Source organism: Propithecus coquereli, unplaced genomic scaffold (genome assembly GCF_000956105.1).
Source record: "Propithecus coquereli isolate 6110/MARCELLA unplaced genomic scaffold, Pcoq_1.0 Scaffold908, whole genome shotgun sequence".
NCBI classification, from domain to species: domain Eukaryota; kingdom Metazoa; phylum Chordata; class Mammalia; order Primates; family Indriidae; genus Propithecus; species Propithecus coquereli.
In genome coordinates, this window is record NW_012155374.1 from 55,568 (window position 1) to 69,731 (window position 14,164).

The 14,164-nt window shown below is 65.6% G+C and overlaps 1 protein-coding gene across 1 annotated transcript in view; it reads right to left on the minus strand.

Moving 5' to 3' along the window:
- The window catches only part of RXRA (retinoid X receptor, alpha), a 95,707-nt gene that overhangs the window by 17,131 nt on the left and 64,412 nt on the right, over positions 1–14,164 (minus strand). Inside the window, exons 2-4 of the mRNA XM_012664722.1 lie at positions 9,051–9,313; positions 3,357–3,507; positions 2,704–2,883 (exon numbers count right to left, since the gene is read on the minus strand). Coding sequence (XP_012520176.1) covers positions 2,704–2,883; positions 3,357–3,507; positions 9,051–9,257 — 538 coding nt within the window. The 5' untranslated portion in view covers positions 9,258–9,313. The remainder of the gene's footprint in view (positions 1–2,703; positions 2,884–3,356; positions 3,508–9,050; positions 9,314–14,164) is intronic.

Here is a 14,164-nt window from a genome sequence, read left to right on the forward strand (position 1 = left end):
TGCTTTAGGACCGGTATGAGGCCGAGGGCCACTGCCCAGCACACGGACACAGGCAGGGGTGGGGACGTGCCTCCCGAGCCCTCCCAGCCACTCATCCTGTGGTGGGCGTCTCTGCAGGGCAGGCACCTGGGCTGCACCAGGCCCCCGTCACTTCCTTGCTGTGCAGCCCACACACCCGGGAGGCAGGAAGCGGCCCCCAGGCGCACGGGCACAGGGCTGGGGCGGCAGAGCCCACTTGGCACAGGGGCCCCGCCCCTCCTTGCCGCCCACGAAGAATCACCCTCCACCGCTGGCAAGACCAAGCTCTGTGGCTGTGTGTTTGGGGCACGAGGGCTCGGCAGGAGCTTTTACTGCACATTCGTGACTCACAAATCCAGGGAAGGTGGGTCCCTTGGCGGGAGCAGGTATTTATCTCCCGGCCCATAAATCAGGTCCCACGGGCCTCGCGCCGCCAAGCGGATGGGCGCAGCGCCAGGCTTCCCTCTCAGACAGAGGGGCAGGGGGGAGGCTGAAGCGGGGCCCAGGGTCCCTGGGTCGGGTAGACTGGGGAGTGGCCCAGGCCTACCCTGCACCGGCCCTGAGACCACCCCAAGGTCTCCCTCTCTGCACCCCGTTTCTCCATGTACAAGGCACAGGGTGAGTGACAGTGTGTGGAACAGGCAGCGGGTGCCCGTGTGGCCCAACACACAGCAAGCTCCTAACGAGACCCAGACACAGCGAGCACGAGGGCGGGCCAGGTCCCCCAGCCCTGGGACTGCAGTTCCGCTGGATGGGACACGGGGGTCATCCCCCAGGCCTTGGGGCCTCCACCTTCCCCGCTGGCCAAGCCTCGGGCCTCCACCCCAGGATAGGCCAGTCTCCACGCCTGGACACACCCCGTCTCCCACCCACCACACACTTGCCCCTGCTGGAGTTCCCATCTTTCAGGGACAATGCCACCCTCGCCATCCCCAGCACGCCCCCCACACACAACCACATGGGGCGCCCAGAGGAACTGGCGCGAGCAACGAGGTCTCGGCAGGAGCCCGAGGCCAGGGTTCCAGCCCAGCATGTGACCTTGAAAAAGGCCTGAAACCTCTGGCCTCAGTTTCCTGACCTGCACAGCAAGGGTGGGCATGAAGGAGCTCCACGCACTCCATGAAACAAACCTCCCGGTCAGAAGTGGCACGGTCCTCACCAGCCCGGCAGGCAGCTCAGCTCTGTGGGGACAGGGACTCCACGCTGACCCCACAGCGCAGCTCGAGGAAGAACGTCTGCCAGAGCAAGGGGCCCGCTGAGGTTTTGGTTTCTCAGCAAGGACTTAGGCTGAGCAGGCACCACGAATGAAACCAAATAAAACCGCAGCACCAGGCCACCACTCGGGACGTCCCCGATGGTGAGACATGGGCTCGGGTCCAGCTCGGGGACCCCATCAGGGCTGGCAGGAAGGAGGTGGGACACGCACCCCCACGTGGCGCCGCAGCAGCAGCCCCAGCAGAGGAAGGAGGGAGGGTCCTGCAGTGCTTCGGGGACAGACCAGCAGACGCCACCCAAGACAAAACCTCCAGCCCCACAGGCCCAGGGCACAGCGCACCCCGAACGTGCGCACAAACTGTGACCCAGGGATCCTCTCAGAAACCAGCAGGCGTCAAACTAAAGAATGAGAAGGGACCAGGCGGGGGGGACAGCCAAGGGCCACCGACAGCGAGGGCCGGAAGGTCACACCGCACATCGGGTCCAGGGCTCAGACCCAGGTCTGGCTGGACAGCCGGATGGTTTCCACGCCTCCCTCGCGGCCTTCCCTGCCAACTACCCCACACACGACGTATTTTGTCAATAAAACGGGCACAAAACTCCAAGAGCCTGAGACTCGAGTCCGGCCGCCCAAGGGCCTGGATGCCACCAGGTGCCCTACAGGGGGACAGGAGGTGGCCACAGGAGGAAGCAGAGCCAGGACGATCCCCAGCATCCAACAGGCTCGGGGACGTCCAACAGTCTCTGGAGGCCCCTAACCCAAACAGCCGCCCCCGAGGGTCTCCCTGGCTGTCCCCTTGCTGCACAGCTGGCCCACATGCACCCCTCTCCTGGGCTCCCACCACCTGGCCTGCTTCCTTCCCTCACCCCCAAATCCCCTCCTGCCTCAGTCCTTGCTGCGCTTCTGTCTGGAACACTCACTTTCTGTCATCCATGTCCTGCAGCCATGCGCTGGCCCAGCCCAGGGCACCCTCACGGGGGCTCTGACTGACCAATGCCTGTCCCCACGGCCTGGCACACAGCAGGAGCTCAGCGAAGACGTGATTGGGAGCGGAGGAGCTGGCACTGAGCCAGGCTTCAGTTGGCCCTGTGAGGCCCCTGCCTCATAAGAGAAAAGCAAGGTGCCTCCCATCCAGGCCCCAGATGCTAAGTGACCCTCACGCACATAGGCTCTGTGGGTTCCACCCTTGAGAGCACAGGCCTGGGGACCACCAGGCAGGTAAGCTATCACCTCCCATCGGGGGGCACTGCCGACTGCGGAGCAGCAACTCTGCAGGCAGTGAGCGCCCCGTCACCAGAGGTATGCAAAGCAGTCCACCAGCTGCAAAGCCCAGGGCTGGACTCTGAGGATGCCAGGGAAGCTGGGACACGTGGAGGCCTCATGGGTCTGACGCCAGCAGTGTGCTGGCTGGGGGAGAGAGTCTGGATGCCCTGTCCACCCGCCGTCCCCACCCCAAGCTTGCAGCCTACCTTCCCGCTTCATGCCCATGGCCAGGCACTTCTGGTAGCGGCAGTACTGGCACCGGTTCCGCTGTCGCTTGTCAATCAAGCAGTCCTTGTTGTCGCGGCAGGTGTAGGTCAGGTCCTTGCGCACGGTCCGCTTGAAGAAGCCCTTGCAGCCCTCGCAGCTGTACACCCCGTAGTGCTTGCCTGCGGGGCGGTGGCAGGGCTGGTGAGCGGCCACCACCCCGTCCTGCTGAGCCCCGAGGAGGGCCCGCAAGGTCTCCAGCCCCGGCCTGGGCCTCTGTCCCCCGAGAGGTGGTTCAGCCTCTGGCTCCACCCGTGGCGTTAGGAAGCAGAGGGCTGAATCCTGGCCCCGCAAGGCGCTGGCTCTCTGGGGCTGCGCTAGTTCTTCCCTCTTGGGCTACTGAGCGACACAACGCGGGGGCCCCAGGCCCAGCACAGCCCTGAGAAGAGCCCTGAGTGCCCCTCTGTTGCCACCACCAACAGCTGCCTCCCCTCGGCAGCCGCAGCCCTGCCCGCCTGGCCTCCCACCACACAGGCTCATGGACACAAGGCACCAGAGGGCACGGTGTGGCCTGGTGGCACCACAGGGCAGACAGAGGGGCTGGCCCAGGCCCCTGCCTCCCCGTACCCCGGCCCATGTGCCGCGGTGGCCCTACCTGAGGAGCGGTCCCCGCAGATGGCGCAGATGTGCTTGGTGAAGGACGCCATGTTTCCTGAGGGGTGGGCGGGGACCTTGAGGACGCCATTGAGGCCCAGGGGGGGCTTGACGTCCTCGCTGCCGCTGGCTGGGTTCATGGGCGAGCTGAGCTGAGGAGGGATGGCGGGTTCAGGAGGCAGCCCATCCCGCCACCCCCACAGCCCGCGCAGGGAAGGTGCGGCTGGGCCGCTGTACCCTTTTGCGGAGAGACGCCAAGGCCACAGAGGGCCTCGCAGCTGCAGAGCGGCAGGGCAGCAGGGCCACCGTCCCTGGGAGGGCAGGGCTGGGCTCTGCTGAGCACCAGCTGGATGCCTGGACCCAACTCCCACAGGGGTCGCCCTCCCACAGCTGACCCCGGGCCTCCTCACGGGACCGCTTGGCACAGCCCCCACCCCATGCCGGAGGGCCCTGCTCATGGCCTGCCCGTCGCCACCTAAGAGCCGCCTCCCATGACTGAGCCCCCGTCTGTGCCCAGCCCGTGCAGGGGCTCCCTGGACACTGAGTGAAGCAGAAACTCTGGGGACCCAGCCCACAGATGAGGACAGTGAGGCCCAGCCCCAGCAAGGAGGGGGCAGAGCTGGGTCCCCCAGAGCCACACATGCCCCCTACTACGCTGCAGGCCAGGGTCAGGGTCTCTGGCCACGTGACAGGAGAGGGGAGGGACACCCCCTCAGGCACCAGGTGGCAGGAACACCACTGGCCTCTGCACAGGCCCCTCCCCTGCAGCGGCAGGCGTGGGAAACTCACCCGGTCACCCTGGCAACAGCTGCAGCGTGCAATGACACAGCAGTTTTGGTTCCTCTGCCTCCACCCTGCTCTGCAGTCAGCGAAGGGCCCAGAGGCACTTCCCACTGCACCCACCAGCCAGCCTGCCCCGCCCCAGCCCCACTTCTGCAAAGCCCCGCCACCTCCTCTGCGAAAGGATCGCCTCTCCTTCCGTCCGGCCCAAATCCCATCCCCCTTTCTCACGGGACAGGAAGCGCTTGGTACTCCAGTGAGCAAAGCAGAAGCTACCCCAAAGCCTCCTTGCACAGAGGCCCCAGTGCCTGGAAGGATTTTCCCAGGCCCGGCCAGGCCTGGGTTCCGGGCCCTTCCTCCGTGGGCACCGGTGGGCTGTGAGGCTCTGCAAGGTGCTCAGCCCCAGGGCCCCAAGTGGGCTGCAGTGAGGCCACGGCCTGCCCTGACAGCTCAGTGCATCGGGGAGTGGGGGGTCCAATCGCAGAGCAGGGCGGCCAAATGCCCCGTGTTCACATCTGCAGGCAGGAGACCCGGAACTAAGAAGGGGCAGGAGAAAGTTCCGGACATTTGTGCACACCCGCCTCCCCCTGCCTGGAAAACCCCGGGGCCCCAGATGCAGACACTGCCACCCAGGGATCAGGGGGCCGACCCAGGTCGCACAGCGCTGAGTGGCAGCGTGGGGCTGAGCTCAGTCCTCCCGGAGTCAGCAGGTGATCACAGAGTCTACGATCCCCACATGCGGCAGAAGGGGAAACTGAGGCCCCAAGGCGGATGGGCTTGCCCAGAACCGCTCAGCAGGGGAGGAGTGTATGTTCCTCGGGCCCATCTGCTGCTGCACGCTGTTCACTAAGCGCCCCCTGCCCGGGCACGGACACCGGGAGGCGCCGGGGAACAGGGCCCGCTGGTGACCCTGAGGTCCGGGAAGACAGAGAAGGGCCAGTCGCTGTCTAACCAAGGGGCTCTGGAGGCAGCAGAGACAGACGATTCTGCCTCCTCTGTTAGCATGTGACATTGGAGAAATCATCTAAGCACTCCGGGCCTGAGCTCCCTGTCTGCAGAACTGGCCCATTCGTGCCTCCTGCTGGGGGCTCGTGTGAGGATGCGGATGAGCGGATCCCAGGGCACGGCTCGGAGCACGGCTTGCAGGCAACACATGCTCTATGACCACCGACTTACACGGCCAAGAAACCGCAGCTGCAACGAGCCCTTGGGCCTCCAGGAGACAGCCTGGGGCCTGGGAGGGTGGCAGGGGCATCCCATGCAGAGGGCTGCCCACACCAACGTTTGGAGGGAGGGAAACTAAAGGACCGTTCGCAGAAAGAAAGGAAGTCGGGGCAGCCAGGCCTGGGTCAGGTCAGAGGCAGGGCGGCAGCAGTGGCCAAGGGCAGGAACCACGGGCACCAGCGCCGTGTGCCCTAGCAGTGGGGAAGACCTGGGGACGTCTGCGCTGGAGGCCCTCGGGCTGGGCTGGACACAAGAGCCCCCTCCCAAGCCACAGCTCTGCAGGGCCAGATCTCCTGGAAGCATCACGGAGAGGAACTCACGAATTTCCTCTTTCTGTGGTTGCCCCAAGCCACAGCGGGTGGGTAGGGGGCACTTGCTGTCTCCCAGCTCCCCAGGTGCAGGCCCTTGGGCCTGGTACGTGCTCTAGGCAAACTGAGGTGGGGCCAGAGCAGCCCTCGTCAGGGAAGGGGGCTCCAGGCAGAGGGGACAGAGCAATGACACTCCCCCAGAGTCTGTGCTGTGGCCAAGCCAGCTGCCAGGCTGAACGCCGGAAAGCCCGAGGGGTCTGGGGACAGTGAAGCCCGGGCTGGGGCGCCCACTGTGCTCCGCTGGGCTGCACCGGCAGACAGCCAGGGTGTGGCTGCCAAAGCGGGCTGAGCCGAGCAGGGAGACGGGAGACCAGCCACGGCCTCCGACGTTCTTCCTGCCCTTCCCGCCCCAGAAACAAGCTCAGGGCAGGCCTCGGGGCCTCGTTCTGCATGGGCACAGCCTCCCCAGCGTGCTCGCCCGCATCTGTCGGGCACTCCTCCTGCACATCCCCCTCCCAGGAGACCCAGGACACGGATGGCTTTTCGCTGGAGCCCGAAGACTCCGTGCATGGCCAGGGTGGGGTCCGCCCCATTTCCCCTTTCAGATCCTTGGCACCTATTTCAGTTCCCACCTCCTAGATGCCCCACCCGGTCTCCTGCCCATCTACCCATTCCCTCCCCTGGCGCCCACCACGCCCTTCCTTCCCCAGCCCCTGCAGGCTCCCTCCACCAGCCCCCACTCCAGAAGGCCCACCACCCACAGTCAGAACTGGGCTCCAGGCCCACTGTGGACCTCCTCTGTCCACCCAGGCATGAGCAGACCCCCCCCTCAACACTGCCTTCCAGCTCTGCTCCCGGGCCAGCAAGTGCCGGGCATCAGCGCCACCCACGACGCGCCCCAAGCCTCACGCGCACACCTCCTCCTGCAGACATCACGGCCCTGCAGACCCTCTGCCGTGAGGCTCTGCCGGAGTTCAGAGGCCGTAACTCTGCGCCCAGCACCACACTGGGCACTGAGGAAGCACTCCCTGCACGGGAGCTGGCACTGTCCCCTCAGCCAATACCCACTACACACCCGGTGAGCCAGATACAGGCAGGAGACCTCTGGGACACCGTGGGAACCTCCCCTGAGCCCTGATGGAGCCCCCCCGCCCAACCCTGACCAGCAGCTGAAGACCCAGGGGCTGAGGGCTGGCCTGGCTCCACCCAGAAGCCCTCAGGCTTCCATCACCCTGCCCAGAGGGGTCCAGTGGTCCTTGCTGGGTGATGCTGACGCCCTTCCTGGCTGTGGACTTGAGCGGGCAGAGCGCGGCCGAGCGCCAGGCCCTCCCCGACAACAGCAGAAGTCAGAGAGCCTCGCTGGCTCCAGGAACTCTGACTTTGCGGTTGTGGTTTTGGGGCTGTGGGTGGGGGCACATCCGCCCCCCCAAACTCTACTCACACTCCCATGAATGAGGAACCCCAGGTTTCCAAGACAAACTGCTGGAGCCCACGGTGGACTCGGCTCCCAGGAAAGCTGCTGTGGGTCGTGGGGAACCTAAGGCCAAGTGTGGGCCTCAGACCACGGCAGACCGGCCACAGCCCTGCATGCAAGAGCAGGGCCCACGGCCGGACAGTGGGAACGTCTGGGGCACACTGGGTCCTGCCCCGTCTCGCCACCCCCTGGGCCCCTTGCCACCCTCAAGGGGGCCGGGGCCACTCGCTCACAAGGGCACCCCAACGTTGCTGGGAGCGTCTCTTCGCCCTCGGGTGGGCACCCTGGGGCACGGGCCCCTGCACAGCCCTCGGCTCTGCCCCCCAACGGAGACTCAGACACCCAGGCTCCTGTCGTGCACCAGCCCCCGGGCGTCCAGGGCAGGCAGCCAGCTTGGGGGCCCAGCAAGCAGCCGCATGGTGCTCCGAGAGCCAGCAGGTGCCAGCCAGTGGGCCCAGGGACAGGCACGGCCGGACGCCGAGTCCTCGACTGCCCTCCTCGACTGCCCTCCCACTGCGTGGCACCCTGCAGCCAGCAAGAATGGGGGCAGGGCAGCTACACTAAAAATAACACGGCCAGGCCCAGGGAGGTCGCTGGGGCCGCCCTCACGCCAGCACCGCAGCCTTCTGCTCGCTTCTGGAAGGCCAGGTGATGAGACAGGAACGGGAGGGGCATGCTCCTGGGCAGGGCCCCAGCTCTTCTGTGCACATCCCCGGGGAAGAGAGGCTTTGGCGGGTTGGCCTAGAGGGAGCGAGATTTCCCAGGAGGGCTCGGGAGAGCCAAGGCCAGCTCTGAACAGGCCCAGGTGCGTGGACAGTAGGCTGGCTCTGACCCCAGCCACACCCCGGTCCTGCACCAGGAGCAGCAGCTCAGCAGGCAGGGGGGCCTTGGAGTCCAGGGGCCACGGCAGGTGCCGTCAACTGTGTGACTCTGGCAGGTGTTGCCACTGCAAGTTCCTCCCTCATGGGCTGTCCCGAGAGGACACCAAAGCCCTTTGCCAAGGAGCCTTCACCTATTGGGGGACAAACGGCCAAACCCAGACACAGAAACCCAAAGTAGGAAGAGGATGCCTCTGCCTATTTTGGGAAAAACAAATAGAGCTTCCAAGAGAGGGAGGGCCTGGGGGAGTCACACTCCCACCAGCCAGGCAGAAATCCGCCAGCTCCGCCCTGCAGCCCTCCCAGGCCAGGAATACAGAGGCGCTCAGGGCACCTGAGGCAGAAGAGAGTGGGCCAGGTCCCAAGGTCCCCACAGCAAGACCTGGGCTGTGCCAGACCCTGCCAGGCTCCAGCCACTTCCTGACCGAGAAACAACCCAAACAGCCAGACCATGCTGGAGAAGCTAGACAGCAGGTCACCGAGGCCCACAGACAGCCAGGCATCCAAAGAGCCGAGGACACTGAGCACCCACTGCCATCGAGGCCACCTGGGGCCCAAGGCCTGGCATCCAAGGAGGGTGGCATCCGCGCTGAGCCTGGACATCCCTTCCCTGGGGCGTGGGGCACCGAGACCATTAGCACGGGCGAGAGCAGAGACCAGGAGGGAAGGACCCAGGCCCACGTGGGCACAGGGCTCCCAGGGAGAGCAGCGGGCCTGAGGAAAGCAGAGCCCCCACCCTGCAGAGCTCCCTGGTCGTGGAAAGGGGGAGCCCCCGCCCCTCCCGACCAGCTGCAAGGAAGCTCAGCTGCCAGTCCCTGAGGGGTCCAGGCCCAGGACCCAGCCAGACCTGGGCCCAAACCCCCTCTGGACACATGGCTCCCCAAGGCACTGCCTCCCACGGGTCAAAGGGGAAAGGATGGGCACCTTCACCGAGGGTCCGCAAGATGATGTGGCATCCTGCCACACAGCCCACAGCCCCACCCCAGACCCCTCCCCTGCCTTTCCCGTTCCAGCGCCAGCCCCGCACTCACCTGGGGGCTGCCCGTGCCAAAGCCCAGGGTGGGCGTGGTGGGCACCGACATGGAGTGGCCCATGGGGGAGCTGATGACCGAAAAGGGCGGGCCCATGCCGTTGATGGGCGAGCTCAGGGTGCTGATGGGCGAGTGCAGCTGCCCCGGGGAGCCCAGCGAGGAGCCGATGCCAGGTCCCAGAGCGGGGTGCAGTGAGGGGGCAGCCATGGAGCCTCGCCCCGGTGGGGAGCTGAGGGACGAGGAGTTCACCTGGGTGGAGAAGTCTGCAAGACAAGAATCCACAGGAGAGCCAGGTCAGAGCAGGCGATCAGGGTGGACCCCTCCACAGCCCCCACCAACTGCCTGCTCCCTCGGGTTGCAGACAGGCCCACGGGAAGACCCCGGGCACCCCCAGAGCGGCTCCACTGGTCCAGATGGCACCCCCACATGAGGCCAGGCCGGAGCTCCCCTCCAAGGCACCGCCCCCCACCTGGGCCGGGCGTTAGGCTGGGCCCAAGGCAGAGGCTGCCATCGGTGTGCCCCAGATGCCCACCTGGACCCGCCCACCTCCACACCCCAGGCCTGTCTGCGCCCAGGAAACAGAGGGAGGAACGCCTGCGGCCAGGAATGGACAGCCCTCTGCCATCCCCGCAGGGGGTAGAGGTGAAGGCTGGGGAGTGAAAACAAGAGTAACAAGGGCTGATGTTCTCAGAGCACCCACGGCGCACCAGGAGCTGGCCTGGCCTCGGCACGCATGCACACGCGGGGTCAGAGCACGCGTAAGTGCTGTTATTACCCATTCTGTGGGCGGGAGAAGCAAGGCCCTGAGTCCTTAGAGGTGCCGTGGCAGGGCCAGGACTGGCTCCAGAAGCTGACCCTCTCCGAAGTCGGTGGCCCTAACTGCCAGTCCACGCCGCCTGGGCCTGCTCAGGTACCACAGCAGTGGCAGCCGAGATTGCGTGGCCTGGGGTCTGTTTGGTCTCATGGGGCCCCAGGGGCAGGAGGGGACCAGAAAGGTGGGAAGGGGGCACCTGGGGGAGCTTCCGGGTGGCCACGTGGAGGGGCCAGGTGTGTGCCAGGCACGGAGGGCAGCCCACAGAGGCCCGGAGAAGCTGGGCCCTCCCACACACCAGCCTTTCATCTTGGGGATTTCAAAGCCCCCAGCAAGCGTGAAATGAGGCCCCCAAGGGAGGGAGGCTCCCCAGGGTGACTCCACTGTCCACAGCTGGTCAGACCACCAGGGAAACATCAGGAGCCCCAGAGGAGGCCACGGACACAGCCCGCTCCGCCCGACACTGCCTCCCGCAGGCTGGGAGCTCCAGGCTGTCTCCCTCCCTTGCCGGCCTCGCCTTCCCACCTGCAGTGTGGTACCGCGGCCCTTCCGCCCCGAGATCACATGTGCTTCCGAGGAGCCGAGCAGGCCTGCGGACACATGGAGCGGCTATGACTGAACCCACATGCCCTAGGTGGGGGGACACACCCCGGTGTACCCCTCAACAGCCTCTGGAAGACTTCACCTCCCTGAGCCCCAGAGCGGCCATGTCCGGGCGCTCGCTGAGGGCCAGGCTGGCGGGAAGAAGCCCCGCGCAGGGCATGAGCATTCGCCGCCTGCGCAAAGGGGTCTCAGACGCCACTGCCAACACAGCTGGGACTGGCACGGGACCTGCCTCCGTCCTGCAGCTCGGGTGAGCCCAGCGCTCGTGCCAGCGCCAGCCCAGAGGCCAACCCCCCGTCCGGGAGCAGTCGCCATTCCCACGCTCCCTCCGTCGCATCCCTTCCCAGCGGGGGGCAGGAAGAAGCCCGGAAGCCACCTTCCGCCAGGCACCCTCCACGAACGGGTCCACGGCAGGGTGGGCCAGCCTGCAGCACCGACCCCGCCTGACTCGGGTACAGACTCCACCAGCAAACGAGCCTCTGCGCCCACTGGCAACCTTGCCGTTCACAAAATTGGGAATAAAGCATTTCGCTGAAGTTGAAAACGCAAACTATGGGTTCCAGAACCCGACGTTGGCGGCACCCACAGTGACGATCAGGACTGCACATCAGCCCCATCAGCCATCAGGCTCCCGGCGGGCGAGGACGTGGGACCGGGACCCACGCGTAAACGTGTCCACGTGGAGGCAGAACCCCCGGGGGGAGAAGGCCAGGGAGGGAGCAGCGAGGGGCCGAGAGAGAAGGCGGCAGGAGAGTGTGTCACCTGAGTCACCCGAGTCACCCGAGTCTGTGCAACGCCTTCACCGAGTCTTTGGCGCTGTCAGAACTGCCCCGTGGCACACTCCCAGAATTCCGCGGCCACTCCTGGGCCACCAGGGCACCGCCAGGACGGTGGGAATGCCTCATCCCCCCTTCACCTGCCCCTGGATGGGGACACGGGAGCCCGTTTCCTCCCTTTCCGGGCCTCAGTTTCCTCATCTGGGAAATGCAGACGGCACACCCCCCTACAGGGCCAGAGTCCATGCAGCCACCCGGGGCTGGGCCCTCCCCATCAGCCCAATCCAGAGAAGCAGCCCACTACCCTCAGAGAGGAAGGGACAGGAAAGCGAGACTGCCTCCGCACCAGGTGGCTGTGCAGACGTCTCCGCCAGAGAAGGGCAAGGGCGACCCTAGGGGCAGCCACCCGGGAGGCTGCGTCCAGCTGGGTCCCAAACTGCAGGACTGTGCGTGCAGAAGCCAGGCCGGGAGTGGCCCGACCCTAAGGCCCTGGCTGCCCTGGGGAAGCCACCTTTCCTCCTGGCCTCTGAGAACACGATGGGCATTTGAAGGCCAGGAGGGAAGTCGCTGCTGGATTCTCCCGGCTTCCCCGCCCAAAGCCCCTATTCCGGGTGTAACCACAGGGGCCCCTGAATCGGAGGAGGGGACTGCAGGGTTTCTGGGACAGCCCGCCAGACCACCCTGCGGGCTGGTCTCCTTAAGCCAGCTGTCCCCAGGACATGAGGGCCGGCCGGCCCAGACCCCTGAGAGGGGATTCCGCTGCTGGCTGGCTGTGCCCATCCACAGGGAGCACTGCTGCCGAAGGGGCAGGCCAGGGAGTGAAAGGCATCTCTCTGCCCTGAAACGCCAGCTCTCACAGCCGCTGCCGCGCAGGGCACCACGAGGACTCGGGCCTCGGCCTGCACAGACAGCGCCGGCCATGCAGCCAGGCGGGGTATCGCTCACTGCTCTCCCTGGCAGGAAGAGGAGGAGCGGCAGGAGAAAGCACCGGCCACAAGGATGGAGGGAAGGAGGGAAGGAAGGAGGGAGGGAAGGAAGGAGGGAGGGAGGGAAGGAGGGAAGGAGGGAGGGAGGGAAGGAGGGAGGGAAAGAGGGAAGAGAAGGAGAAAGGGACGGAGGGAGGCCTCAACTCTTTCCTGGCCTCCAAGAAACTGCCTGCACTCAGCTCGTTTGAAACCCCTGAGGAAGGGGAGCCAGTTTGGTGGGGGAGCAAACTGGTCAGGGAGGGCCAGGAGGGGTCAGGGAGAAAGGGCAGAAAAGAGGGAGGCAGCCCCCAGCCCGCCAACCTGTGGGTGTGGCCCCCAGATGAGGGTGGAGCCCCGGCTACCCGCCCCGCCCCAGCCTAACGGTGCAGGCCCCGTCCAGCAACTGCTCCAGGGGCTCCCGGCCACGAGCAATGCCCCCTGGCATGGCCCGCTGCCCCCAGGCCCCCACTCCAGGGCGCTTCCTGTTTACACAGAACATCCACAGCAGACACCTTCCCGGAGCCCAGCGACAATGGGCTGGGCGTGTTTTCTGGAGTCTTCTGGAGAGAGACGCTTTCTGGCCAGGAAGGGAATGTTAAAGAGAAAAGGCAAAAAACGCCTAAACATCTTCTACTTGCAGCAAAAGGCCCTGTCCACGTGCTGGCTCCGCCTTTTCCGGCATCCATCCATCCCCTCCATACGCAGTGACGATAAAGTGTTACTCTTAAAAAGTCACACTCTGGAGTGCAGGGCTGTCACCAGCTGGTCTCCACTGGGGGATCTGATGCTCCGTGTTCCCTCCCGTGGGGCGTGGCGCGGCCCTGGGAGCTCTCTCGGGCCAGCCTCAAACACCCAGACTGAACCTCGAGCCGGTGGCCACGTGGCCATCCCAGCACAGAGGGGCGGCCGAGCGGCCTCAGAGGGACAGGCCCTGGGTGGCAGAATCAAATCCGAGTCTGGAAACCTCAGAACCTGTAACACACAAGGCCCACGATCCCAGAACCTCACGCCCCTGTCACCCGCCAGGCCCCTTCAGCACCAGCAGCAGCCAGTGGGACCCGGGACTCTGAGAAAGGAGGGTGCAGCCCAGGTCACAGGGACCTCCAGTGACTCACACAGAGAGGAGAGCAGGCCCCAATTCAGGCAGGGGAAATGCCGCAGCAGTCCCCACATGGGCAAAGACACCTCCCTCGGCAGCTGGATTTCAATCCAGGAAAGCTGCATGGAAGAAGTGGTGGAGTGATCTCACCCTTGGCACAAAGCCGACTCTAAAATGCAACACCTGGAGGCCAACAGCAGAAACCACGAGGCAGAGACAGAATGCCCTGGAACACCTGGCACCCAGGGCAGGTGCGGAGCAGCTCCCCCCAAGACGGCAGATCTGGGGTGCTGGGAACTGAAAGTTCCATTTAGTAAAGGCGAAATGAAGAATGTTCTCATCACTTCTGCTGTCCGACAAGGCACAGGCTGCTCCTGGAGGGGAGTGAGCTCCCCACCACAACTGCATGCAAGCAGCAGCTATAACCACCGCCCAGGAACGGCCCCAGGGATACCTGTGTCCCCCCAAGGCTCTTTCGGAAGAGGTAAGAGACATCCCATCAACCAAAATTCCTGAGCTGCACGGGTTTCCAGGACCTCCTGCTCCCCGGGACCCCTTTCAGGAAGCCCGGGAACCCCCACCAACTCTCCTCTGGCCTCTGCCTGGCAGGCGGGGGAGGCAGAGGAGGTGATAGGAAACCCCAGCCCGACTGCAGCTGGGGCGGGGACGAGCCCCTCGGACGCCGGCGCCCTCCCGGGCAACCAAGGAAGCCAGGGGTCTTGGCGAGGGGGCTCAAGGCTCCTCCACAGGCCTCTGGACTTGGCAGCACCAAAAACGGCAGGGTCCAAACAGGCTGAAGGCCAGGGCGAGGGACAGGCCACGTGTCCAGATGGGTGAAAGAGGACACTGAGGTCCGATCC